The 24,837-nt window shown below is 35.5% G+C and overlaps 2 protein-coding genes across 3 annotated transcripts; one reads left to right on the top strand and one right to left on the bottom strand.

The window, feature by feature from the left end:
* The first annotated feature begins 1,472 nt into the window (after nt 1-1,472).
* On the top strand, nt 1,473-20,778 carry LOC140963794 (protein FORGETTER 1). Of its 2 annotated transcripts, XM_073423197.1 has the most exons (32): nt 1,473-2,105; nt 4,838-4,903; nt 4,995-5,168; nt 5,243-5,373; nt 5,521-5,597; nt 6,218-6,396; nt 6,499-6,576; nt 9,072-9,204; nt 9,915-9,975; nt 10,054-10,135; nt 10,658-10,786; nt 10,889-11,032; nt 11,274-11,373; nt 11,469-11,597; nt 12,435-12,502; nt 12,611-12,783; nt 12,877-12,970; nt 13,055-13,152; nt 13,228-13,363; nt 13,478-13,584; nt 15,306-15,401; nt 15,495-15,582; nt 15,683-15,797; nt 16,149-16,260; nt 16,343-16,466; nt 16,535-16,612; nt 16,697-16,815; nt 18,027-18,080; nt 18,174-18,276; nt 19,118-19,246; nt 19,806-19,917; nt 20,321-20,778. In XM_073423197.1, exons 1-32 carry the CDS (start codon nt 1,656-1,658, stop codon nt 20,350-20,352), a joined length of 3,771 nt encoding a protein of 1,256 aa, XP_073279298.1. In that variant the 5' UTR covers nt 1,473-1,655; the 3' UTR covers nt 20,353-20,778. The 2 variants fall into 2 exon arrangements, 1 of the variants encoding a protein (XP_073279298.1); XR_012172757.1 differs by lacking the exons at nt 16,697-16,815; nt 20,321-20,778 and having other exon boundaries at nt 19,806-19,907.
* A 1,398-nt stretch (nt 20,779-22,176) lies between these two features.
* LOC140964685 (metacaspase-4) lies at nt 22,177-24,216 on the bottom strand. Its single transcript, XM_073424557.1, has 2 exons — nt 23,711-24,216; nt 22,177-23,268 (listed from the first exon to the last, which is right to left on the bottom strand). Exons 1-2 carry the CDS (start codon nt 24,054-24,056, stop codon nt 22,352-22,354), a joined length of 1,263 nt encoding a protein of 420 aa, XP_073280658.1. The 5' UTR covers nt 24,057-24,216; the 3' UTR covers nt 22,177-22,351.
* Nucleotides 24,217-24,837: the final 621 nt, after the last annotated feature.

The following is a 24,837-nucleotide window of genomic DNA, read 5'->3' as shown; positions in this document are numbered from 1 at the left end:
ACGAAGTTGCTTGATTTCTTTTGTGTATTACAATTTATACATGTATACAGTTTTAGTTTTTTTTTTTTTTTTTTTTTTTTATTTTAATTTTTTTATTTTTTTAAATTTTTAATTTATTTTTTAATTGTTGAAATAAAAAAAATAAAAATAAAAGTGTGTGCTGAAATTTTAAAAAAATACAAAAAATAAAAGTGTAATATTAGTATCATATAAAGATAAAGTTAGAAGAAAAAATTGATGTCCATGTTCTTGTTATATCTTCAACTTTAATAAAATAGTATATATACGTGCCAATGACACAACTCAATAGAATGCGATTCTTGCCTTTGCGTGACAACCATGCATCCATGAAGTAAGCGTGGAGTACTAATGTTAATTCGGATTACTACTTTATGAAATTATATATANTATGTTCCATATTCATCATGTGACATTCATTTATTTGATAAGATGAAGTATAAAAAAATTGAACATTCAATAAGTGAGTGACATCTTATCGACGCTCACATAATTGTACATATAGTAGATATGCATCATATCAAAACTATATATATTAAAAATAAATTAAAATGTTTGATTTATTTTTTGTTTTTACAAATTAAAGATGCTTTTATTGACTTATTATTTTATAATAATCATCAGTAGTACTTTAACTTTTCATTCACATCCCACTTTATCCTACAAAGAAATGGAAAAAAAAAACTCTATTTTCTTAATTCTACTATGATTTTCAAAAAGAAAAACACACAAACTCATAAAATGTTAAATAAAACCAAACAGCACCAGTTCCAATAGCTAGCTAGCTTTCAATTTCATTCATATTTTGGGCACACATCCAAATAATACCGATAAATTGATCATCCACAAAAATAATATATCATTTATTTTTCGATCATGTCCACAAATTTGTTATTTTTTTTTTCACACGTCCGAAAGATAATCGCACGACTTATTCTTTTTAGCATATTCTTAGATTTCAATTAACAAAAAATCCATGCAAAGATTTGTTCTTATGATTATATATCACAAAAACTCATGTGAGATCGTATTATGAGTAAAAAATATTACTTTTTACTTCAAAAATATTAATTTTTTATTTTAAATATGAAACAAGTCAACTCGTCTTATGGACAAAAAACCGCGAGACCTTCTCATGTGATATCTACTCTTTATATATATATTGCAAATACCTAGATACACAACTATTTTAAAGTTGTACATGGAGCAAAATGGAGCTTTTACAATTACCACCCGATTCAACTTTTCGTTATTTTTTTTTAAAAAACGTTACGTTTTGAAATTTTCAAATATATCTAAATTTGCAATATTTATTATAGTGTGGAGACATAAACATCTCCGGTTCGATCCAGCAAAAACCGGTTAAAATAAAAATAATAAAATGACGGTGGTACGAGGAATTGGTTGAATCACGTTGTTGACGCATGCACATATATAGGATTCAGCGTCGAGTTCGGGACGTGCCCACGTACAGACAGCGCCAAACACAAATCCCACACCTTTGTTCATTTTGCCGCTCTGTCCAACCCCCAATTTTTAACCTAATCAAACCTGATTTCACTTCAACATTCACACAATTTTTCATTTTTTCTCATCTCCCCAACATAATCGCAATCTTTCCGAAATCGCATCACCGAATGGGGCAGCCATCGTTGCCGCCTCCGCCGATTACCCCTCCTTTGCCGCCGCTGCCTCTACCACCGCCGGCACAGATTGGGGCCGCGGCTCTCGGCGGGGGATGCCAGGTGCGTTGTGCGGGCTGCAAGATGGTGCTGACCGTTCTACCCGGGCTGACGGAGTTTGTGTGCCCTACTTGCCAGTTACCTCAGATGCTTCCTCCAGAGTTGATGCGTGCCAATCAGTCTCAAGCGCAGTCCCAGCAACAGAGGAATGCCACTGCTCAAGGAATTGATCCTTCCAAGATCCAGCTATCGTGCGCTAACTGCAAGGCATTACTCAACGTACCCCATGGATTGTCGCGTTTCAATTGCCCACAGTGCCTCATTAGCCTCGCTGTTGATCTATCCAAGACAGGGCAAGTATTGCCTTCTGCTCCCCTTCCACCTCCTCCTGAAGAAGTCAATGAGGTTTTCTTTTCTTTCTTTTTTTCTTTTACTTTGATCAATTTCATTTATACCCCATATCATGCTTTTAGTCTTTAAAAAAGAAAGTTGATACAACAGAGTATCAAGAGTAAATCATTGAAGAAGGTAAAATAACTTTCATTGGATAGCCAAACTGCCAAAGTCTGATACCTCTGTGTTAGAAAACTAGTTACTAAAAATGACTTGCGTTAATGTTAATCATAATTACATTTTTGTTAAATGAATGAAAATAAGCCTTTTATATGTGCAGTAAAGTGTGTTAAAATGTGGTAGTTTTAGAGAGACACATACCGAGATGTGGAATATCGGTGGTTTCTCATGGATTCTTATTTCTGTTCTGACACCACAATTACTTTTTATGCTAGGAAAGTAATTATTGATTCTGGAGCTAGGAACTGTCAGACCATAATAAGATATTTATTACTTTCATGGATGGTTTGACCTTACATCGTTAATGCACAATCAACCTAGAGCAAGTGAATTAATCAATTTCAGAGTTTAGCTCGATCAGTTATCTTAAATGGATAAGTTATATCTACTCAAAAGACTCGGGTGAGAATGTTTGTTAGACTATTATGTATCTACTACGTTGAAGGATTAAATGTGGATTATCTGCTACAGTATGTGGATCTTGATAAGCATTTTATTCTTAGGGATTTTCTGTGCATGAAAAATGCTTGTGTTCAAAGTTAAATTTTATTTTATTTTCCTTTTTCTGTATTCGTCAATTGCTGGATTTGTAATATTTTTCTGTCATCAAGAGGAGACCAAATACTATCCCAATCCGACATATCTTAGATTGACAGGTTAATGTAAGGAGTAGAAGGAGTGGTAGAACATTGGAAACTTGGATAATAGTGTTTAAGGAAGATGTCTCAGATCTTAGTTTAAGAGCATGTGGGTAAATCGGTTAGTTTGGAGAACAAATATCAATGTAGCCGATCCCACAACTAGAGGGAATATGCTATGATGATGATGATGATGATGATGATTATACAGTAAATTTCAAAAAAGTAAGGATATGATCGTGGATAAAATTAGGAATAAATGCTTTTCTTGATTTATTATCTTCCAAATTCACTATGCTTGATTGGCTGAGAGAGTCCTGACTTCTGTTCTCCATTTAGCTTGACTATCATTATTGATCAACATTAAAAATTATGTCTCCAGAAGAAAACTTTACTCCCTATTATTTATTGCCCTCATGTCTTTCAATGTGAGGAAGCTGCCTACCGACGATGAAACTTAAAATCTAGTCATAGTTTCATACAGGTGGAGTGAGGAAATGTTTGTTAGGAATGCTAGAATCTAAATAATATTTACTTGATCTATAAGGAATGCTTTGTCTTAATTCCTTTTTTGTGCATTTGATTGAATACTATGTATCAACTTTGTATACCTATACTTGATCCATCATAAATATGATTTGTCTTCAACTGCTTTCATAATGCTTCCATTTGATGTAGAAAAATGAGAAATGGAAGAACTGAAGCCCTCGGTCTGGAACCCAGGATTTGATTTAATTGGAAGGGATTCAAATAGAATATTCTAGTTTAACCGCTTGGTTGAATGGAGTTCTGAAAGAGAGTTTGTATTAAGCGATTTGTTCGTATTTTGAGTTATGAAATTCCATCAAAACATAAATGATTTTGTGGGATTTGGATTTTTTTTTGAATAATTAACGTATATTCGAACTATGATTTTCGTGTTTCATGCTTTAGAACCAGGTTATGAGATGATATCAATGCCGTTATTATCATTTCTGATGGTAATAAAATTTGATAACAATCTAAAAAAAATGGTACTCTAGCAAACAAAATTTGATAAGTTAACTTTTAATTTCAAATTGTATTTATTCCTAAACATGACTTCCTAAATGACATTTTTCGATTTTTCTAAATTCTAAAATAGGATTTGGAATTAGAATAATCAATAATAGATTTTTCTGTCCATCTTAATCGAAATTCCATAATGTTTTCAGCCAAATATAGCCTAGAAGTTAAGTTTATGATGGGGATTTAAATGACAAACATAAAAATGAATTCATTATATATCTACAGTTTCTCTTTTCATGGAGCATGCAGAATTACAGCCAGTGGCACATGTGGTAGATTTATTTAAATTGTGGTTTATACTGCTAAATCACACATTTTATCAAATTTTATTTCTGTACATACTTTTTAAAAAATATAATGGCCAAACTATTGTAGATATACCATACATGGTGTACTATTATGATGAGGCTTGATAAAAATATAAATATTTAAATTATATTAGCCATTTCTCATCAAAATTCTCAAAATTGATATCTTCCTTTTATCCTGCTTTGGCTTGCATATTTTACACCTGCATACCATTTTTCCCTCTTCGGCTGTAACTAGGTAGGGTATTATGACAAGGACCTCCACATTTACTGTATGTTCAATATTTCTCATGCCATGGATATGTTGAGTCATGCCCATGATGATCGTGGTATTTCCTTAATACATATGAATGCTCATGTCTTGGAAGGACGAAACTATGTACCAGTCTTTTATTTAGGTCGTCGGATATTCCATATTTAAATTCAAGCCTCCTTGAACATTGTGGAACCTTGTTGGGAAAAGTTGGTCCATAATATTGATCTACTTTGAGGTTTCTGCTTTAGCATTTATTTAGCATTGAAATAATATCATAAGAATGTAGAATATTAATGATTTTTCCATCTCCTTCAGGTTGCCATTGAAGTAGAGCGTGAAGAAGATGAAGGTGGCTTGGCGGGAGAAACATTTATGGACTATGTATGCTATCATGAGCCATTTGTAATTTATGGATTTGAATATAGCTTCAGTTTCTTTTATCTTAGCCAATTTTCTCATCTGTTTTGTACAGCGACCTCCAAAATTGTCCATTGGTCCTCCCCACCCAGACCCAATTGTGGAGACATCTTCCTTATCAGCAATACAGCCTCCTGAGCCCACTTATGATCTCAAGATTAAGGATGATTTAGAACGTTCTAAGTCATTGTCATGCCTGCAGATTGAAACATTGGTCTATGCATCTCAGGTTGGTTGAAAGTTTCACATTATCTTCTGTGGTTTTCCGCCCCAATCCATTATATAATTGTTTTGGCATGACAGAGGCATCTTCAGCACCTAGCAAATGGTGCCAGAGCTGGATTTTTTCTTGGAGATGGTGCTGGGGTGGGTAAAGGAAGAACAATTGCTGGATTGATATGGGAGAATTGGCACCATGGGAGAAGAAAAGCATTGTAAGCGTTGGGAGTGAGAAGCACTCGTCTCATCGCATTCGTATTGCTAGATATCATTTGAATGAATAAAGTGATAGCATTAGCATGAGGCATTTGATTGTCCATATTTGTAAAAAAAATTCTTATTTTTTTTACGATCTTGCTCAGGTGGATTTCTGTTGGTTCAGACTTGAAATTTGATGCTAGAAGAGATTTGGATGATGTTGGTGCAACTTGTATAGAAGGTAGATTATCCTTATAAATAATTAGTAACCAAAAATGTTGGGTTTTTTGTATACATTTTGATTTTTATGAAACTAAATCTGGCTTCAGGTACCCCTTGCTTAAATTCTCTATTTATTTTGGTGATTCATTTTTCCATGTGGTTTGTTGCATGTCATGATATGTTTTCTGCGATATAAGATGATAATAGCAAATTTTATCTTTCCTATTGTTTGGTATTAGTTGGTCATCTATCTCTGAAGGTGGCCAAACCTATCAGGATGACACATATCATGAATAGATCCCCTGTGTTTTAAATTATTGCGACAGACTATGAGTATGGAAAAAGGAGACAATTGTAGAATACAACAAAATGCAACTGCAGATGCAAGTGATCGGAAATTGCACCATCCCTCTCTCTTTTATTTTTTGTGATGACTGACAAGTAGTCTATAGCATATCCTTGCCTAGCCTCCACCATCCTAACTTTCATTTTTATGTCTGTTCCTGTCGATCCGGTATACCATCAATGAACCATCCCATCATTTAGACTGATACACTTACTTATACCTGAAGCACCTGAGATTTCTGTGTTCCGTTCCTAACTTTCAAGTTGGAAGTTCTGATTGGTTCTTGTTTGCAGTGCATGCTTTGAACAAACTTCCATATTCTAAACTTGATTCAAAGTCTGTTGGCGTGAAGGAGGGAGTTGTTTTCTTGACGTATAGCAGCCTCATTGCATCTTCTGAGAAAGGTCGTTCTCGATTGCATCAGCTCGTGCAATGGTGTGGACAATTTGATGGACTAGTAGTATTTGATGAGGTAGCTTATATTGAGTATAATACACATTGGAATTCAGAAAGCTACTAACATGATGGGAGGAAATTGGACATAATACATGTTATATTTAATTGCTTATCTTAGTGTCACAAAGCGAAAAATCTTGTCCCTGAAGCTGGAGGACAGCCAACAAAGACAGGTGAAGCCGTTCTTGATATTCAGGTTGCACTTCTTTTCTTGCATGCTCTGAAGTGTTTAAGAATCACTTTTTAAACATTATATTGTACTCGTCATCTTTAATTTTTCTCTATTCTAGTAAGTTCGGCCCACAGCTGTATTTGGATCTTGTCTCTCCTTACTCTTAAATCCCTACCCATTGATTTCTCTTTAACTTCAGTTCATGGTGCCTCTGTATCATTTCTTTGTGAAGTAGTTGAATCGGCATTACCCATTGTGCATTAACGTGCTTGATTTTTATTTGCTTCTATATGTTCCTGTAATATGTAAGATCCCCAAGGTATCTTATTGAATTCACCTAGCATATAAAGAAGAAATGCCGATCAAGAGAGGATGCGCTTCTGTATTTCGGAACATTATACAGCATTGTTAACGTTAGTTATTTTTGTTTATGTGACTGTTTTCAGGCTTTGTGCCTAGTTGCAATTTACTGTCAGCCCTTTGGTGAAGCTCGTGCCTAAAATGCTTGAAAGTGTCTCTTATATGTAGGGATGATAAATCCAAGATAAAATGCAATGTAATAGTACTTCATTTTAGATTTTAGACATATGGATATTTGTTTATTGTTGTGTTCTAGTTTATAAAATGTGACAGTTTTTCTCAAGTATCTACATCTCAGTTCCTCACATTGATAAAGCCCGTCTTCCCTTGCGCCTAGGATCCAGGCTGGCAGTAGTCCTTACTTTCTCTTGCATCCTGAATTACTAAGTCTAGAGTCTTAATGAAGTGGAAAGCAATTTCACACTGGACCATTCCCTGTACCTTGAATCTGATAATCAAATTTATTTTGTTAAGATTTTTGGGTTTTGGGAATTATCATAGTCTCAGCAACAAGTATCAGAAATCATCAGGAGTTTCTCCGTAGTTATTCTTCTCATCCAACACCCTCTGCTACTTGTACTATCAGTGCTATTAATATGAAGATGAAAGTGATGTAGCAGGCACAGGCAGGCCTTGTTTTGCTAACCTATCACCACAGCTTCACTTGCAAATCCCAGACACCTGATTTCCCAGATCGTCACTGGTTCTACTGAGTTAAAGTTCTATGTGTAAACTCTAACCATAACAATCAATCTAGATCTAGAAAACAGCAAAAGAAACAGGTACTTTAATCAAACTGAACGAACAGAGATATTGCACAGAGATGTTGAAGTTTGTGTTACTTTCAATTTAATTAGTGAGTTGCTTTATGATTCACTCACACGGTGCAAGAAACTCATGGACCCAATTTAAAGCGAACTGAACAAATGAGGAAGTTGCTTAAGTTTTGTCGATATATGTCCAGTTTAGTGCTCCCCTTTTGTTTACTTCTTCTATTGCAACTAAATAGAAAGAAATATTATTCTTGCCTTGAGAGATTCTGTCAAGGTGAACTTGTACTTATTATGGAGACTGGTTATTTATAATTTACTTTTCTGAATAATATTTCATAATGAATGTCTTTCAAAGCTGTATAACTTTTTATAATAAATTGAACATCTTATATTATGGGAACACATACAAAGAACAAAAAATTGATAATCCGTTAAGACATGACATTTTCACGATAATAGCATATGCCAGAAGCTAATTCAGTGAAATTTGTATGTTTGTAATTTTCAGAATATTAAATGCAATTTTTATTTTTCTGTTGTGGAAAGGTTTCGAGATCTAATTTGAAAATGATTTTTTGCGATAAAAAAATCACTTTTAGAGTTTTGTATATTTGTATATTGAGAGGGCAATTTTACTTTACTAGTAGAATCGTGGATAATTTGGTTTGCTAAGCATGATAATATTATATTTGATCTGATGTACGTGTGTGAATAATAACTGGAGGTGAGATATTTTTATATTTTAGAGTATAGTTGTTTAGAGTATAATATAATGATAGAGTATTTTGGGAAGTGAAGAAAAACTAAGTTAATGTGATAATTATTTTGGGAAGATTGATAAAAATGTAAATAGCTGTTAAAAAAATTGGTGAAAATATTGTTTTGGAAAGAATGCATTACATGCCTTGTATATTTGCAGCGAAAGCGTACGTCATAATTGACTAATCAGCTATTTTACCATGTTATGGGAAATGCATCTTTTCTAGACGTTAGGTTGAAAATTTCCTGTATGCTTGGTTTTTGTGCTACTATTGGTGTTCTCTTTCCTTTTTGATTCGTGCTTTAGATCTTTATGGAAAGTATCTCGAGTGTACTTGGTTCTCTTCTCTTTGCTAAGCCATCTCAGCTAGATTAGAGGAGCAAGTAAGGGTTTGTATCACATGTATTGCATTCTGTCTTTATGTTTTAATTCTTGCTACTTTTGTTTGTTGGCGTTTCTCTGATGTCGTGTCAGTTGTCCATGGCATTGGTCTGACTTTATTCATTCACATATAATCCCTTTTTTCTCCTTTTCACCTGCAGTTTCTGTCATTGAGTTGCAATAGTACTGTCATATAATTATTGATGATGGATATTTTGTGTTTCTTTTGAATTCCTATGTTCTAGGCCAGACTCCCTCAAGCTCGCGTCATTTATTGCTCTGCAACTGGTGCTTCTGAACCTCGCAATATGGGCTATATGGTTCGCCTTGGTCTTTGGGGAGCTGGAACATCTTTTGTTGACTTTCGTCACTTTTTAGGTTTGATCTTATATACAATGCAACAAGAATATGCTTAGTGTCGGTTATGTACTATTTTGGTGGAATAATTTGCATAGCAATCACATAGTTTCTTCCTGAAACACAAAGAATTGGTCTTCTCAGTTCTCGGAGACAGCATTTGCATGTCTTAGGCTCACCTACATTTATGCATCAATATCCACTTATTTTTGTCGTTCCCAAACTTTCTGTTTGGAATGAAATTGCCCAAGCACTTTTCTGAGATTTCCAGTGTCTTCATCTTTTCACATTGAATTTTATTGGGAAGAAACCTCGCATTTCTAGTAGGCGAGGACATGGCACTGTTTTCTCATCTTCTTACCATCTTCTCAGCCTCATCAGAAGAGAATAAAATGTATATCTGATGTAGCATGACAATGATCTCAAGAGCACATTATTGATTATTCATTTGGATACATTTGATCAAATTGGTGGTCTTTATCATTCCATGTGAATCAGCTCGTGCTTTTGTTGTGGCCAAAAATATTACTTGTTTCATCCACTCAAAATATCAGATATGATACAATTCTCGGTATTCATGCATATATTATGTGCCCCACAAGTTTGATATTTACTGTCGCACAAATATTTATTTTAAATGTATTTTAATTTTCTTTTGCCTGCATCTTTGCATCAGGATATTTCACTGATTGGTGTGAAATTAAAGCAACAGTTTCATTAATGATTTACAGGTGCGATAGAGAAGGGGGGTGTTGGAGCTTTAGAACTTGTTGCCATGGATATGAAAGCAAGGTGTTGCCTTAACATATTTATAGGGGAAAAATGTGTGTATTGAGAGATCGTAAATTGACCAATACTCTTGATTTTTAGGGGGATGTATGTTTGTCGAACGCTCAGCTACAAAGGCGTGGAGTTCGAAGTTGTTGAAGTGCCGTTGGAAGCCAAAATGACGGTACCAGGCATTATCTGTCATCCTGCTTGGAAATGAATATTCGGATATTAGATGCATCATCTTTATTCATGTTGCTGCTAATTGTAGATTGAGTAGTTCAATACCATGAGTGCATGACATTTCTCATGCTTACCGTTTTATGATAAGATCTCGCAACTCTAGAATCCAACTATTCAAGTTTGTTGCTAATGCTGGAAATTCTGTTCAGAGCCCTTGTTAATCTTGGAGATTTTTAAACCCATTTCGATTTATATTGAACATGGGGCAACCAAATCAAATGGGTTAAAAATGCTTCAATTCTTTTCAAGAACATGTTATCTCTCTGTTGTTTCTAGATTTCTGTAACAGTATCATCTATTAATGCTATTTGCAAAACTAATAAATCTTTAACTTCCTCATGATGTTCACTTGTTTTCTTAAATTTGTGAGTAGTTGTTGCTGTTTTCCTTTCGAATATTTTATGTTTTTTTTTTATCAGAGCTCTTGTTTTGCCACCTCATGCTTACAAACTGCTGTTTTCAGGAAATGTATGAGAGATCTGCAGAGTTTTGGGCTGAGTTGAGAGTGGAATTGCTCTCAGCTAGTGCAGTTCTTGTCACTGAGCGGCCTAATTCTAGTCAGTTGTGGAGATTATACTGGGCTAGTCACCAGGTTAACACATTAAAAATAGTAGCATACAACTTTTTAACCTTTTCCTTACTTCAGAGCCAGCTCATTTCCTTTCATCTTTGTTTCTTTTATGCACTTTGGCAGCGCTTCTTTAGACACATGTGCATGGCAGCTAAGGTGCCTGCAGTGGTAAGTCTTTCTAAACAAGGATTGCTGGACAATAAATGTGTGGTCATAGGCCTACAAAGCACTGGAGAAGCACGCACAGAAGAAGCTATAATAAAATATGTGAGCCTGTTTTCCACTATTTTCGTTTTAGTGTGTTGTGCCAGTAAATCTTGTGGAGCACGCATCTTAATTTTTTGTGTTTATTATTGTTGCCAATGTTAGGAAAATATTGTAAAACTTTTTTTTGACACGAGTGTAGTTTTTTATTTTATTTTATTTTTTGTATCCAGATTATTAATTTTAGGTTCACGATTAACTCTCCAACTAGCTTCTTGATTTTTTTTTGTTTTTAACGAGATAGGGTCTCGAACTTGATGATTTCATATCTGGACCTCGCGAGTTGCTGTTGAAATTTGTTGAGGAAAATTATCCACTGCCAGAGAAGCCTGAACCTCTCCCTGGTACATGCTCACACACACATTATATATCTTACACCTTTAATTTGTTTTGCTCCTCTTGCATGTGCTAAAGTAATTATTTTTACATTTGTCACTAGAGGAAAGTGTAATAGAGCTCCAAAGAAAGAGACACTCGGCAACGCCAGGTGTTTCATTTACGGGGAGAGCGAGGAAAGCTGCCAAGTGGGATGATGAAAGTGAAGAAGAAAGCGAGTGGCAATCGGAAAGTAATCTAAGATTTCCTTGACTGAATATCTCCTTTCATAAGCTTGGGACCAGCATTTAAGTTACCTTCTTTAATGTGTTTGACAAGTTGACATTTTTTACGACTTGGAACGTAGTTGCTGCATCAACTAATGCCTCATGCTCACTATATTTGTCTGGCTTAATGGTCAAAATAATTCAACTTATATTCCTTAATGTAACATTTCGTTTTCTTGGGTAGCACCTTCCATTGATGTGTATGGTTCTATTTTGGTTGTTAATGGAAGCTTGTTAAGAACGTGAGTATATAATTACATAGAAAGATTTAAGAGTGGCAGTACACCACACTAGCAGCTTGATATAGGAGTAAAGGGAGAAAATAATGGTGGAGGAGGAGAATAGAGGAGGGAAAGAAGTAGAGGACTAGAGAAAATAAATGTAGGAAGAAAATCTCAATAGTAATATCAATCAAACAAGTCAATTATAAGCTTATCATACTGATTTTTTTTTTTTGAAAAAAGAAGCTAGGTAATTAACGTAAATTGAAGATTATCCCAGAACCATATCAGATCAATCTGAATCAATTTTCAAATTTATCCCTTATATTTGCACCTAAAATAGGTCTGTAACCCACACAACTTATGTTCCACTTGAAATAGTCTTCAAAATTTTCATGCATCCCATATGGTTAACCTAAAAATTGTGTTTTCAGTGGATTACCATCCATAAACACCAACTCCATTGTTTCCATCGCTGTGTTCAGACTTGCAGACAGCATTCATCATCTCCTTAATCTTTAATTGTGCCAGACCTATGATTCAATGTCTCATTTCATGTTTAATGCTTTCTGTCAAATGCAGCTGACACTGAACCTGAAATTGAATCTGATGATGAGTTTCAGATCTGCGACATTTGCTCCACGGAAGAGGTATTTTCGTTTTTTACTTGTTCTTGAATTATGAGAAGATTTCCTAATTTCTTTCCATATGTTTTTTTAACGTTTGTTAACTTATATTGTCCATGCCATGTGTTATAGGGAAGGAAGAAATTGCTTCAATGTACCTCCTGCAGCCAGCTTGTTCACCCAGCATGTGCAATTCCTCCAATTGAAGAAGTGATACATAGTGATTGGTATTGTCACTCGTGCAAGGAAAAAACCGAGGAATATCTACGTGCAAGACATGCCTATCATGAAGAAGTGATGAAACGGTGTGACTTTTGTCAATAGTGTTCTTGTTTTCATCTTATAAATTTGGATGGTGTTTTTGTTTGGCCGATTTATTGATTTTGAAATATAATTAGATATGAAGGAGCCATGGAGCGTAAATTGAAAATACTGGAAATAATACGCTCATTGGATCTTCCTAACAATCCCTTGGATGACATTATTGATCAGGTAGAATAGTGTATTGGAAAATGGCCATTCTAGATAATCATGTTCCAAACATCTTCTCTTTAATCGACCTTGTTGTATTCGCAGCTTGGAGGACCTGATAATGTCGCAGAAATAACCGGGAGGCGGGGTATGCTTGTCAGGGCTTCTGGAGGGAAAGGTGTGACCTATCAGGCACGAAACACGTAAGCATTTACTTGTATGTAATGATTGTTTTCAATTATCTTTCTTTACTCTGGTTCACCATACCCCATCTTTAGGAAGGATGTGACAATGGAAATGGTGAATATGAATGAAAAGCAGTTGTTCATGGATGGTAAAAAATTTATAGCTATAATTTCTGAGGCTGGCTCTGCTGGTGTTTCTTTACAAGCAGATAGAAGAGCAGTCAATCAGGTGATCCTATATTTTTTTTTATTTCATTGCATAAGTGTCTTCTGAGTCATGACCAGTTCAATGCATTTTATAGTATTTGTGCATTTGAGTTCGATTGTTTTCTTCTCACGTCAGAAAAGGAGAGTTCACTTAACTCTAGAACTACCATGGAGCGCAGATCGAGCTATCCAACAGTTTGGAAGAACTCACCGGTCAAATCAAGCTTCAGCGCCCGAGTATAGGTGGGTTTCTGCTTAGGCCTCGATTTAAACTAATACCATTTGTTGCTTCAGGCAACCTTTTTGTGCTTTGTGATGTTCAACAAAACTGAAAATGTCACTTTCAGCTAATCTTCTTTTTGTATCTATTACGGCAATATGGTATTGTAGAATGTGCCAGTGAATTCTTCAAAATTTGCTGTTGAAGATTTGAATATTCTCAACCACAGCACTGTGCATTTCTGCTTAGGTTGAAGTTATTGGTAGAAAACTTTTCTCCGCTACAAGAACCTCTCCTAACATGCTTAACAGTTGTAAAGAAATTGTGGACATTCTGATTTTAAGTTTTAATTTCAGCCAACATATGTGATCCAGTTCTGTATTTCCGATACAACATGCATACTAACCTTGGACTAGGTTCGATCATGCAAGTTGTATCACTGGGAGAAAGTAAATTATTCGAACATAACATGTTAGCTTTACTCTAAATTTGTTCCCTGTTGGAGCAAGAGAACATAATATTTTGGGAGTAAAAATGTGTAAATCCTATTATTTCAGAATGAATAATCACAATCATTCATCACCTAATATAAAGACAACCCTGGACTATATAAAGCAGAACATACAATCCCATAAATTAGGGGTTTCCTAATCAATAATAACAATCTCCTTAATCATAGAGATGCACAATCAAATCTGATTTTATTCCTTATCTTTGACACTCCCCCTCAAGCTAGTGAGTAGATATTTGTCATTCCAGCTTGGAAACAATCTCTTGAAATGGTGGGCCATTCAATCCCTTGGTGAATATCGTGTGGCCGATTTATCGCCTTGATTGGTTTGACCCGTCTGAACTTAATTTCATAAAACTGGGCAGCATCTCCCTTCTTAGAATATGTTTGTCTCACACTTTCCATATCTCCTTCGTTGTGCTTAAGAACATGCAAGTATCACTAATATCTGGCATCATGGAATTCCATAGCCACGCCAGGAGGAGAGTCTTCTTCGTCCCAAGCTGCAAACTTAGGGTTGTCCTTGTTGAGTGCAGGACCAGTGAGATGACTAAGTTTGCCTTTCCCCTTCAATGTGGTTTAGACTAACTGTGACCATTTCAGATAATCATTCCCATTTAAGATATGTGCAAAATGAAGCTGCTGCAATTCACCCACAGCAGGTTGCACTGTCTCATTGGTAGGAGGAGGGGTCTCAGATTTTTCTCCCATCGTTGCTTGTAGAAATAAGTGGTGGCAAAGGACAACTTAGGGCTGAAAATTCGAAGAAAAAGATGAGTTCTTAATGGACCGAGCCATACGGCTCTGAAACCATGTTGGAGGAAAAGACGTAATATTTTGGGAGTAAAAATTTATAAATCCCAATATTTCAAAATGAATAATTACAATCATTTATCGCGTAATATATAGACAAACATAGTCTATATAAAGCACAATATACAATCCCATAAATTATTGGATTTCCTAATGAATAATAACTATATCCTTAATTATAGAGATACACGATCAAATCTGATTATATTCCTTATCTTCAACATATTACATACCCTTTTGAAGCTAAGGTTGTGAATACTTAGATTTCTTTGCTTGTTATTTAACTATATCATAAATCTTATGATGTAAATAGTCAGATACAGTTTTTGATATTTTTAACCAGCAAAGTACAGTATGGGTTGCCATTATATAATCTACGATCTAACTTGATGACCAGTGATTTAATGTTATGCTTTGCAGGTTGCTTTTCACAAATCTTGGAGGCGAACGCCGGTTTGCATCCATTGTTGCCAAGAGACTCGAATCTCTTGGAGCATTGACGCAGGGAGACCGCAGGTAATCATTGTCTTACAATAGTGTAATGACCGAGTTTATTATCATTGGTTCTATCACAATGATCATCCACATTGAGGCTCGAGTGCATTGCAGGGCTGGGCCATCTCTTAGTACTTATAATTATGATAGTGCCTATGGGAAGAGAGCCTTAGTGATGTTGTATAGAGGACTCATGGAACAGGTGCTTAACATGTCTGTTTGAATGTTTTCATACCATATCCAACATTTTGCACCCATTAAATATTTTTATTTTTTAAAACTCTTATTTTTCCAATGATCAGGAACGCTTACCTGTTGTTCCCCCAGGGTGTGCATCTCCTGATACAATGCAAGAGTTCATTCTGAAGGGAAAAGCTGCTCTTGTGTCTGTAGGGATAATTAGAGACTCTGTTGTTGGTAATAACTTAGCAATATAGTTATCTGCTTCTCTTCATATGTCTAGTTTTGCCACTCTTATTTTTTCTTTTTTCTCTTCCATGTGAATGGTGCCCAAAGTAGTTACTCGATATAATTTTGTAATATTTATTTTTATAGTGGCTGTTTTACATGCTTTTTTTGTTGCTCAAATAAAATGCTGTTTGCATTATAGGTGGAATTTATGCCTGGCACTATCCTTAATTACTGAGTTTAACCATCCACCTCCTTTTGTTCTTTACTGTAATGGGAAAAGTACAAGGAAAAAACTTCTGAAACTCAAAAAATGGCATAGGCTTTTGTTAAATTTTTCTACTTTATTATGGTGTTCAGGTAATGGGAAGGACTCCGGAAAAATTTCTGGGCGTATAGTTGATTCAGACATGCAAGATGTTGGTCGTTTCCTCAACCGACTTTTGGGCCTCCCACCCGATATTCAGAATAGGTCCGCAGTTTTATAGTCAGGTTGTGATGCTTTTGCTTCTCCTACATACATGAAATGACAGTTGATACTGATGCTGCTGCAGGCTGTTTGAGTTATTTGTTAGTATCCTTGATTTCATCATTCAAAATGCACGTGTTGAAGGGCATCTAGACTCTGGGATTGTTGACATGAAAGCCAACACCATTGAATTGCAGGGAACTCCTAAGGTCATTGAATTTCCTTTTCACTGTTGTGAGTTAGAACTATAATGTTTACTAACAGCTGCATTGGACAGACCGTTCATGTTGACAGTATGTCTGGGGCATCCACCGTGCTGTTTACTTTCACTTTGGACAGAGGAATGACATGGGAGGTATTTTTCTTTTGCAAACATGAGTTACTGGCTTTCATTTATCACGACTCTGTTTTCTAATATTATGTTAATCATTATGTGTAGTCTGCTTCCACATTGCTTGTGGAGAAACAGAAGGATGTAACTTGCTCAAGTAACTATGGATTCTATGAATCAAGGAGAGAATGGATGGGAAAGTCGCATTTCATGTTAGCATTTGAAAAGTATGGCTATTAGATCTTATTATAATATTCAATAAATCGTTACATGCATCTACAAGTACAAGAACAAGAACAAGAACAAGAACAAGAACAAGAACAAGAACATTGTTATGGCTGTTCTGGAGTCAGTATTGTCATGCTTTTTAAAATGAGAAATGCTTTATAAATAAAATTCATTAGGCAATGATCCTGGCCATACACGACGCTCTCACTTGATGTATCTAGTAGGCCCATAGCTGGGATAGTGGTAGCTGGGAGAAAGAACAGCTGACTTTGTTAGCTCTTCTTTCTTTTGTAATTATTATCATGGCTTGTATATTGACTCTCCTTCCCTTCCATCGTGTTGTCGTCATTTGTATATTTATCACCCATCGTCCAGGCTAGTCCAGGCTAATCCCATGCCTTGAGTCATTTAATTGATTTTTTCTAGTCCTTGAAAGTTTACGGTGAGGGTATTTTTGTTTGTCAAATATTCATTCCATACTGCAGTAGCCTGAGGATGGTGCCCTTTTGGCATCTATCATATAGTTTTAGTGAAAAGAGTATTGACATTTCTGACATACTGGTGGCACCATTGCCTTTTCATGCTGTCAGTAGTAGTCAAAATCAGTATTGACCATATTTTCCCAAATATTTATGAAATTAGTTACCATTGCGTGGGTTCATAGCATGTTACTGGAGTAAAATTTGGACAAGCTTGATGGTTTCTTTCACACTTTTCTCAGGACTTGAAATACTTATTTATAATACTCATGTTAGATGTAGTTTGAAAGTGGGTGTCCACTGCTTGTATGTCAAGGAGTGGCATTTGGTGTAATTCACGTGGATTTATCGTAATAGAATAGCTGTGGGAAACTTTATGGCATGCATTGTCTTTCAATTGTCATAATTACAAATTATTTCTTCACTTTTACCAAAAAATGCACTTGCCTGTGTTCCACTGTCCCTAACTGACGAGCAATCCAACCCTGGCCAAAGGCAGATTGACTTACATCGCTATAGAGGTTCCCCCATTGAATGACATATGTTGCCAGTCTTATCATGGAGCAGAAACATGCATCTACATTTTTCTTTAAGAAATTCACCATAGTGACTGCTGTCGGTTGTTTTAGTTGAATATTCTGCTCGATGTATAAAATACAATCTGCTATGTGTTTATTGTAACATAGTAAATGTGCTGGGTTGATATTTGTGAATTCTCGGTCTTTATTCAGTGTTGCTTCTGGGATGTACAAAATATACCGTCCAACAATTGGCGAGTCCATCAGGTAACTATGTTTTGGATAATATATTATCACTCTTCTTCCTTAGTTTCTGTGTCTGTGCAGTCTTCTGGATGTCCTCTCTCTTTCATCTTCCAGGGAGATGCCTTTAGCAGAACTTAAAGACAAATACAGAAAAATTTCAGCTCTGGAGAGGGCTCAAAAAGGCTGGGAGGATGAATATGAAGTTTCATCTAAGCTGGTATGCATTTTATTAGTTAAAATATGATGACATAATGCTGGTTCTATATACTGTCTGAATTTTGTCATATCACTATGTTTCCATTCATAATGTCCATCAAATGTGTGAATGTTGAAAAGTAAAAAACTTCCGACACAATGTAATTTTGACCAGAGAAGGCTCCTGGTTTCATAGATAGCAAACATAACGATGACTTCAAATTTCTAGAAGAAAAAAATTATTAAAGTTATGGTCTGAATTTGCATTTTACTTCTCATAAACAATCATTGCCAGTCAGCATTAAGGATTTAGGCCGTGGCTTTGAAGGTTGTGCAACATTGCAACAGTTACGTGCTGTTAGTGGAATGGGACCACTCATGGGGTAAATCTGAAATGTGCCTGCTACTGCTATCTTATAGTGTCTTGTCTTAATTATTGATGCCTCCTTGAAATTGAAGCAAATGAGATGCTAGAACCCGGGACCAGTTTTAAGCCCTATATGTTGTCCTATTAATTCTTTTTTGATGTTTGATTTCTCGGAGATGTTAAAGAGATAAAAATATATGTTCTGGTGGTTATACGCACGGGATAGTTTCATGTATGAATTACATCTTGGTCTTCCATGACTTGATTTAAATGCATACACAAATACTGAGCTGGCATAATAATAAATAACCCCTGTTGCTGCGTGCATTCAGATTCATGTTATTTCTTGTATTCCATACCTCACAATTTATATATCGCAAAGATGCTTTAGATAAAAACCAAACTGGTCTTGTTTATGTATTTTTTCGCAGTAGTTACATTCTGTTGTACTATACCACCTAGTTGTGGCATAGCTTATTTATGGTTTCAATTTCAGTGCATGCATGGTACCAATTGTAAGCTGGGAAATTTCTGCACTGTTGGTAGAAGAGTACAGGAGGTGAATATTTTAGGGGGACTTATTCTTCCTGTTTGGGGAACTGTTGAAAAGGCACTTTCCAAGCAGGTAATTGAGATGTCTAGTTTAGTTCCTTTTTTTATTTGTTTGATTTGTTTGTAGGTGAATATGGATTGGCAGCAACTGGTTATATAATTGAAGATCTGACAGTGGATTAGATTGTGTATTACTTTAATCTAGTAGACTGCATGGATTATATTCTTATATCTTCAAAGCTGTTGAAGTGCATACATGATACACGCACTCTCCTATTAGGATTTTTATGTGCCATCTTTCAAGTAAACCACTTGTGCATCTATGTCACTCAACTAAACCAAGAAAGTTACTTGATTTGCAAAATAATTCCCTTGGGCTTGCAGGGTTACAGATTCCAGAGTTCTTTGTACTTATATGGGAATTTTTGCCTAGAAATTTGACCTATTTGTGCTTGATTTGCGCATAAAACTGACTTTTTTTCTTAACCTTATGTAAACCTTTTCCCCAGCCTACCTTCAGTTACAGAGTTGGAGATATTTACTTGTTCTCATGGTGTCTGCTTCTATTTGGCCACTGATATTTTGCTATATTTTTCATTGATAAATTTAAAAAGATGCATGTTTCTTTTCAGGCTCGCCAAAGCCACAAGCGAATCCGAGTTGTGCGTATAGAGACCACCTCGGAAAGTCAACGGATTGTTGGTTTGCTTATCCCGAATGCAGCAGTTGGATCTGTTCTTCAAGGTTTTCTTACTCTCTTCTAGGTTAATCACATAATTTTATTTATATGGTCGGGTATTTATTATTCTAATTTTTATACCAACACTTGTCATATGGGGCCATGGGGGACACTCTTCTACATTCACACTTTGCCTTTTGTTCTTCATTTCCTTTTCTTTTCCTCGTTTTGCTGGAGGGGGATGGAACACTATGATAAGTTTGTACTGGGGCCAGGGTTTTCCTACTTGCTCAAGATTTTCATTGCCGAGCTACTTCACATGATATCCATTCACCGTAAATGAACATCTCTGTTTAGGTTATATGTCCTCTAGTTCAGAGATTGTGGCAAATTTTTTTCCTTGCGTAATGAAATGATAGAGCAGGTATCGGTACATGAACCATAATTATAATCCCGGTGTTTGTGCAGATCTTTCCTGGGTTCAAGACATTGACGAGTGAGAAACACGTCACTTATTTTGCCATTTCTTGACGAGCTTTCTTGATCAATATTTTTTTGTTCTATGCCACACATTTTGCTTGCACCGGTGAAGCCAGCTACTGGGTTGCTTTGGTGAAACATGTCATTTTTTGCTTCATGGCCAACGATTTCTAGCTACAGTTTTTATGATTGATTATTTAGGCCACGCACTTTTTTTGTAAATCACATGGCATTATTGTACTCGAAATATAGGGAGGTTGTGATAGTCACAATCCCACTTTGGTATACATACAGTAAATCATTTTTCTGCTACATAAAATGCAAAATAGGATGTGGCAGGAAGTAGTAGTGTTCTTTAGTTTACATTGACACAAGAATTTAGGATGGAATGATATAATCATTATGCTTTCAATATTCTGTGATGAAAATGAATTTCTATTTAGTTAGATCCGCCTGCTGTTTGCTTTCTATTTCATTCATATAAAAATAAGGGAACGTTAACTTTTCAAAACAACGATGATGATAATAATAAGGGGATGTTATTGCTCTCTAAATTATAAATAATATTTTTACTATTTGTTTATATACTCGTCAAGTTACTTCTACATAAATTTTCTAGACGAATTTGAACTGATTTCCAAAGCCTACAATAAAGTTCTTTCACATGTTAACTATTATAATAGTTCTATTTTAAAATTAAATAATAATCATATCATTTGTAATAATTTGAAACTTGGCTTTGTTATTTGATTAGTGCATTTTCATATTCATCTCATTTTTAGTGGAGAGTTCGTATGCACAAAAAATTTAATGACACAGTCTCACATGTCGATTTTGTGTGACAAATCTTTGGTATTGTCCATGAAAGATTATATTTTTGTCATAAGTATTATTTTTTATTTCAAATATATACTGATTAGTTTGTTTTATAATAGACATATTCTTTGTAATAAAATTAAACTAGTTAGTCAGATCATTCAACAAATATTAATAAATACTTCTGCATGCATATTTCTGGTTAATTCTAAACATTTCCACTGTATCGATAAATTAAATATTGTTACAAATAAAATATAACAGTGATTGAACGATACAAATTATTTGTTTTGTAAACTATTTTATTTTTCACAAATATAATAAAATGCTAGCATAGCCTTTATAACAGTTTTTTTATGTTATTATTTATATGATGATGCAAAAATTTAAAAGTATAAATAAAGATTATTTTTTAGAAATTTAAAAATTTTGAGATGTGGTAGAGAGATGATAATTATATGTGAAAAAAATTATTAAATTTTTTTATTACTGTACCAACCATTTTGAACAATTTGATTTAGACATTATGTTGTCATAAATTCAAGAAAAATAACATTACAAAAAGTTTGTCAATAACATAAATTTTTTGAGTTTACAAGCTACTCTTTATTAGTTTAATATATCTATATTAGACATTTGAAACATTGTCGGCTCTTTGAGAAATTGATTGCTTTCACTCAATTTTCAATATTCAGTGCATGCATCATACACTTTAATCCAACCTATAATTATATGATGACAACTGTTTTTTACGTCGTCCTTTCCGCTACACCGACTATTAACAAAAACATCAATGATAAATTTTAAACGGAAAAAATATATCTTCTCAAAAAAGTTGTCTATTGAGTAATATAAATCTTTATTAGTTTGAATGTAACACATTCATAGGACATTCATATCTAAATTTAAAAGGAATGTGTACACGTAATAAGAAATGGACGACAACTGGGGAGCAGAAGATCTGAAATGCAAAGCATGCATATGTATAGTCGCTGCGACTAACGCTGCAAACCAAAACATTTGGCACATCCACAGCAATTGTATTCAAATATTTATTGCACATTTGATCCACCACAAAACGAAACACAGAAGCAACACAAGCACATCACACCGACACGAAATATCCTTCACACACAGAGTCCCAAAAAGTTTTTCCTCGTACAAGTAACCAAAATATTGGAAAACCAACCTAAGCCAATCATATCAGCAAACAAAAGGACCATCAGCATGATGATCACTACAGTAGAGCCCAGGACGTTGAGTAAAACCCTGTTTCTTCAACAGCTCCCTGGCCTTCAGAACCAGCTCTTTGTTACTCACTTCACCATCCGACTCCGAAAGTATAGCCTGAATGGCATTGCTCAGAGCCCCATACGCTTGGCTGGCATCACCCGAGGGTGTAGCGTCGGCTGATGTTTGGTCCGTTTGGCAGCCACTGATGAGAATGCCACTGTCAGGTAACCCCTTCTGCTTAACCCCTGCATATACTTCTTGTTTGCTGCCAACATGTGTTTCCAAGGCAGGTTTTGCATAGCCCTCGTCATTTTCTTCAAGTTTCTGCTGCAGAAACTGCTGAGCTAAACCCCCTACAATTCCCAAAAACCCACCGCTTTCACCTCCTCCTCCATGTCCTTGAAGTTTGGTGAAGATGATCTTCATAAACTTCTTGACCTTGGGGCTCGAATCTTCGCCAAACAAATCGAAAAGTGTTGGCCTCAGCTTGCCCACATCTATATCTTCCTTGCCAGTTTTTTGTTGGAGTATCTCTATCAGAGTTGATAGAGGTAAAGATTTGTTCTTTGTGTAGGCGTCCCCTGGTCCCTCTACTGACTCTTCTTCCCCTTCATCTTCTTCGTGGTGTCGCCTATGGTGGCCACCAAAGCCTAATTCTCGCGGGATGTGAAAACCACGTGACTCGATCGCATCTTCAACTTGTCGACGCAAGAAGTTCTTGAATCCAAAGCCAGATTCACCGCCTCCTCCTCCACTATTTGCCTTGAAGCTCTCTCCAATCTGTTCTTTGGTCTCATCAATCAGGCCTCCGCTGTGGCAAGAATCTGACACGATAGTGATGCGGCATCCTTCTGGTACTTTATCAACCAATTCTCTGAAATCATCATCTGAGGGAACCAAAGAAAATATCACCACACAAGTGAGACCCTCCAAACTCAAATATCCATTTGTCTGCCAAACGCTAAAACTAGACTAAATATATTCATATAATCAGCAAAAAGGGTCAATAACCCTTGGTTGCATAATCAAGGTTTAGATCTATGATTAAAAAATGTCATCTTGTATAGCATTTATCTCAGATCAAATTCTTTGGAGCATAACGAAACAAAACATTTCTTTTGTAGGATGTCTTCCATTAATGATCACAGCCCAGTTCTTTGAACTTACAAAAAGTTGCCCAGCTACCCGTTTTCCTTTATTTACAACTACAAAATCGATCGGTTTCAAATGAATACAGAAAAATTAACCAACCTATGACACAGACAAGACAAGATCACACACTCAGAGCACAAAATCACGCAATCAGATTCATACAGATCCGGCGCTTACCAGTTATAAGATTCATGTCACAAGGAACAATGCACTCATCATAGCCAGTATCATCATCCTCCCCGGTCTCCGCCGGAAGACGCGTGCCGTGGCCACTGTAGTGCACAAAGAGAAAGTCCCCAGGCTGAGCAGAATTCACCAGATTATGCAAAGCAGCCCGAACATTCCGACCACTGGGTTGCGTGTAGGAATCATCGGTATCAATAAGCACAGTGATATCCTCCTCCGAGAACCCGAAACGCTCAACCAAACATCGGTACATTCGCTTAACATCATTGATGCATCCCTTCAACTCCGCCTTCGTTCCCGGGTAATTACAGCCGATCAAAACAGCCTTTTTCGCCATGATTTCAGCCTTTGGAGGGGGTGAAAACCCGTGAGTTTCTTCACACACAGAATTGACCCCTTAAAGAATTAATCTGACGAGGAGTGGGAAGCGCTGCAATTCTTTATGGGTAATAATTGATATTATTTTAGTCAAAAAGTGGAAAAGGTGAGAGCTTGGATTGGATATATTACGTATACAAGGCTCGCGCTTTGTGTATTTGTATAACACTAGGTATGGGCACCTCAATTCTTGAGGTGTCCTACCCAGATTTACAGTATAACATATGAGTATTTATATTTTTTTTCAGAGTAATTAATCACGTGTTTATATTTGTGTAAGTTTTATCTAATAATGTAAATTTAAAAGCTATAATTATCATGAATATAGTATTTTTTATGTTCTTCTATATCCGTATTCAAACGATTAGTATTTCAATTTGACACTGTGTTTAACAAAGTGAAAAATATGAAAAACAAGAAATTTATAAAAGTAAAAATAGTTATGAAAAAGATTGAATTGGTGTTCAAATAAGAGAAGTTTAATAACATGTTGCAAATTGAATATAATGTATTGTTTTATCTTAAAATATAACAAAGGATTTACTCCATAAATAAGTTATTATAAATTCGAAAATAGAGTATCTGTATTTTGGTATTAGTTGTAAGGGTATTACATTTAATGATNGTATCAATAAGCACAGTGATATCCTCCTCCGAGAACCCGAAACGCTCAACCAAACATCGGTACATTCGCTTAACATCATTGATGCATCCCTTCAACTCCGCCTTCGTTCCCGGGT

The sequence above is a fragment of the Primulina huaijiensis genome, chromosome 18 (genome assembly GCF_012295235.1).
Source record: "Primulina huaijiensis isolate GDHJ02 chromosome 18, ASM1229523v2, whole genome shotgun sequence".
Lineage (NCBI taxonomy): Eukaryota > Viridiplantae > Streptophyta > Magnoliopsida > Lamiales > Gesneriaceae > Primulina > Primulina huaijiensis.
The sequence above is the reverse complement of the archived record's forward strand: the minus strand, read 5'-3'. Positions and strand labels throughout refer to the sequence as shown.

Excerpts from the sequence above, each read along its gene's own strand:
- LOC140963794 (XM_073423197.1), top strand. The coding sequence starts at position 1,656 with ATGGGGCAGCCATCGTTGCCGCCTCCGCCGATTACCCCTCCTTTGCCG. Across the intron at positions 13,153-13,227 it reads ACCTATCAGGCACGAAACAC|GAAGGATGTGACAATGGAAA; the intron begins GTAAGCATTTAC and ends CCCCATCTTTAG. Across the intron at positions 19,918-20,320 it reads AGTTGGATCTGTTCTTCAAG|ATCTTTCCTGGGTTCAAGAC; the intron begins GTTTTCTTACTC and ends GTGTTTGTGCAG.
- LOC140964685 (XM_073424557.1), bottom strand. The coding sequence starts at position 24,056 with ATGGCGAAAAAGGCTGTTTTGATCGGCTGTAATTACCCGGGAACGAAG. Across the intron at positions 23,269-23,710 it reads TGACATGAATCTTATAACTG|ATGATGATTTCAGAGAATTG; the intron begins GTAAGCGCCGGA and ends TGGTTCCCTCAG.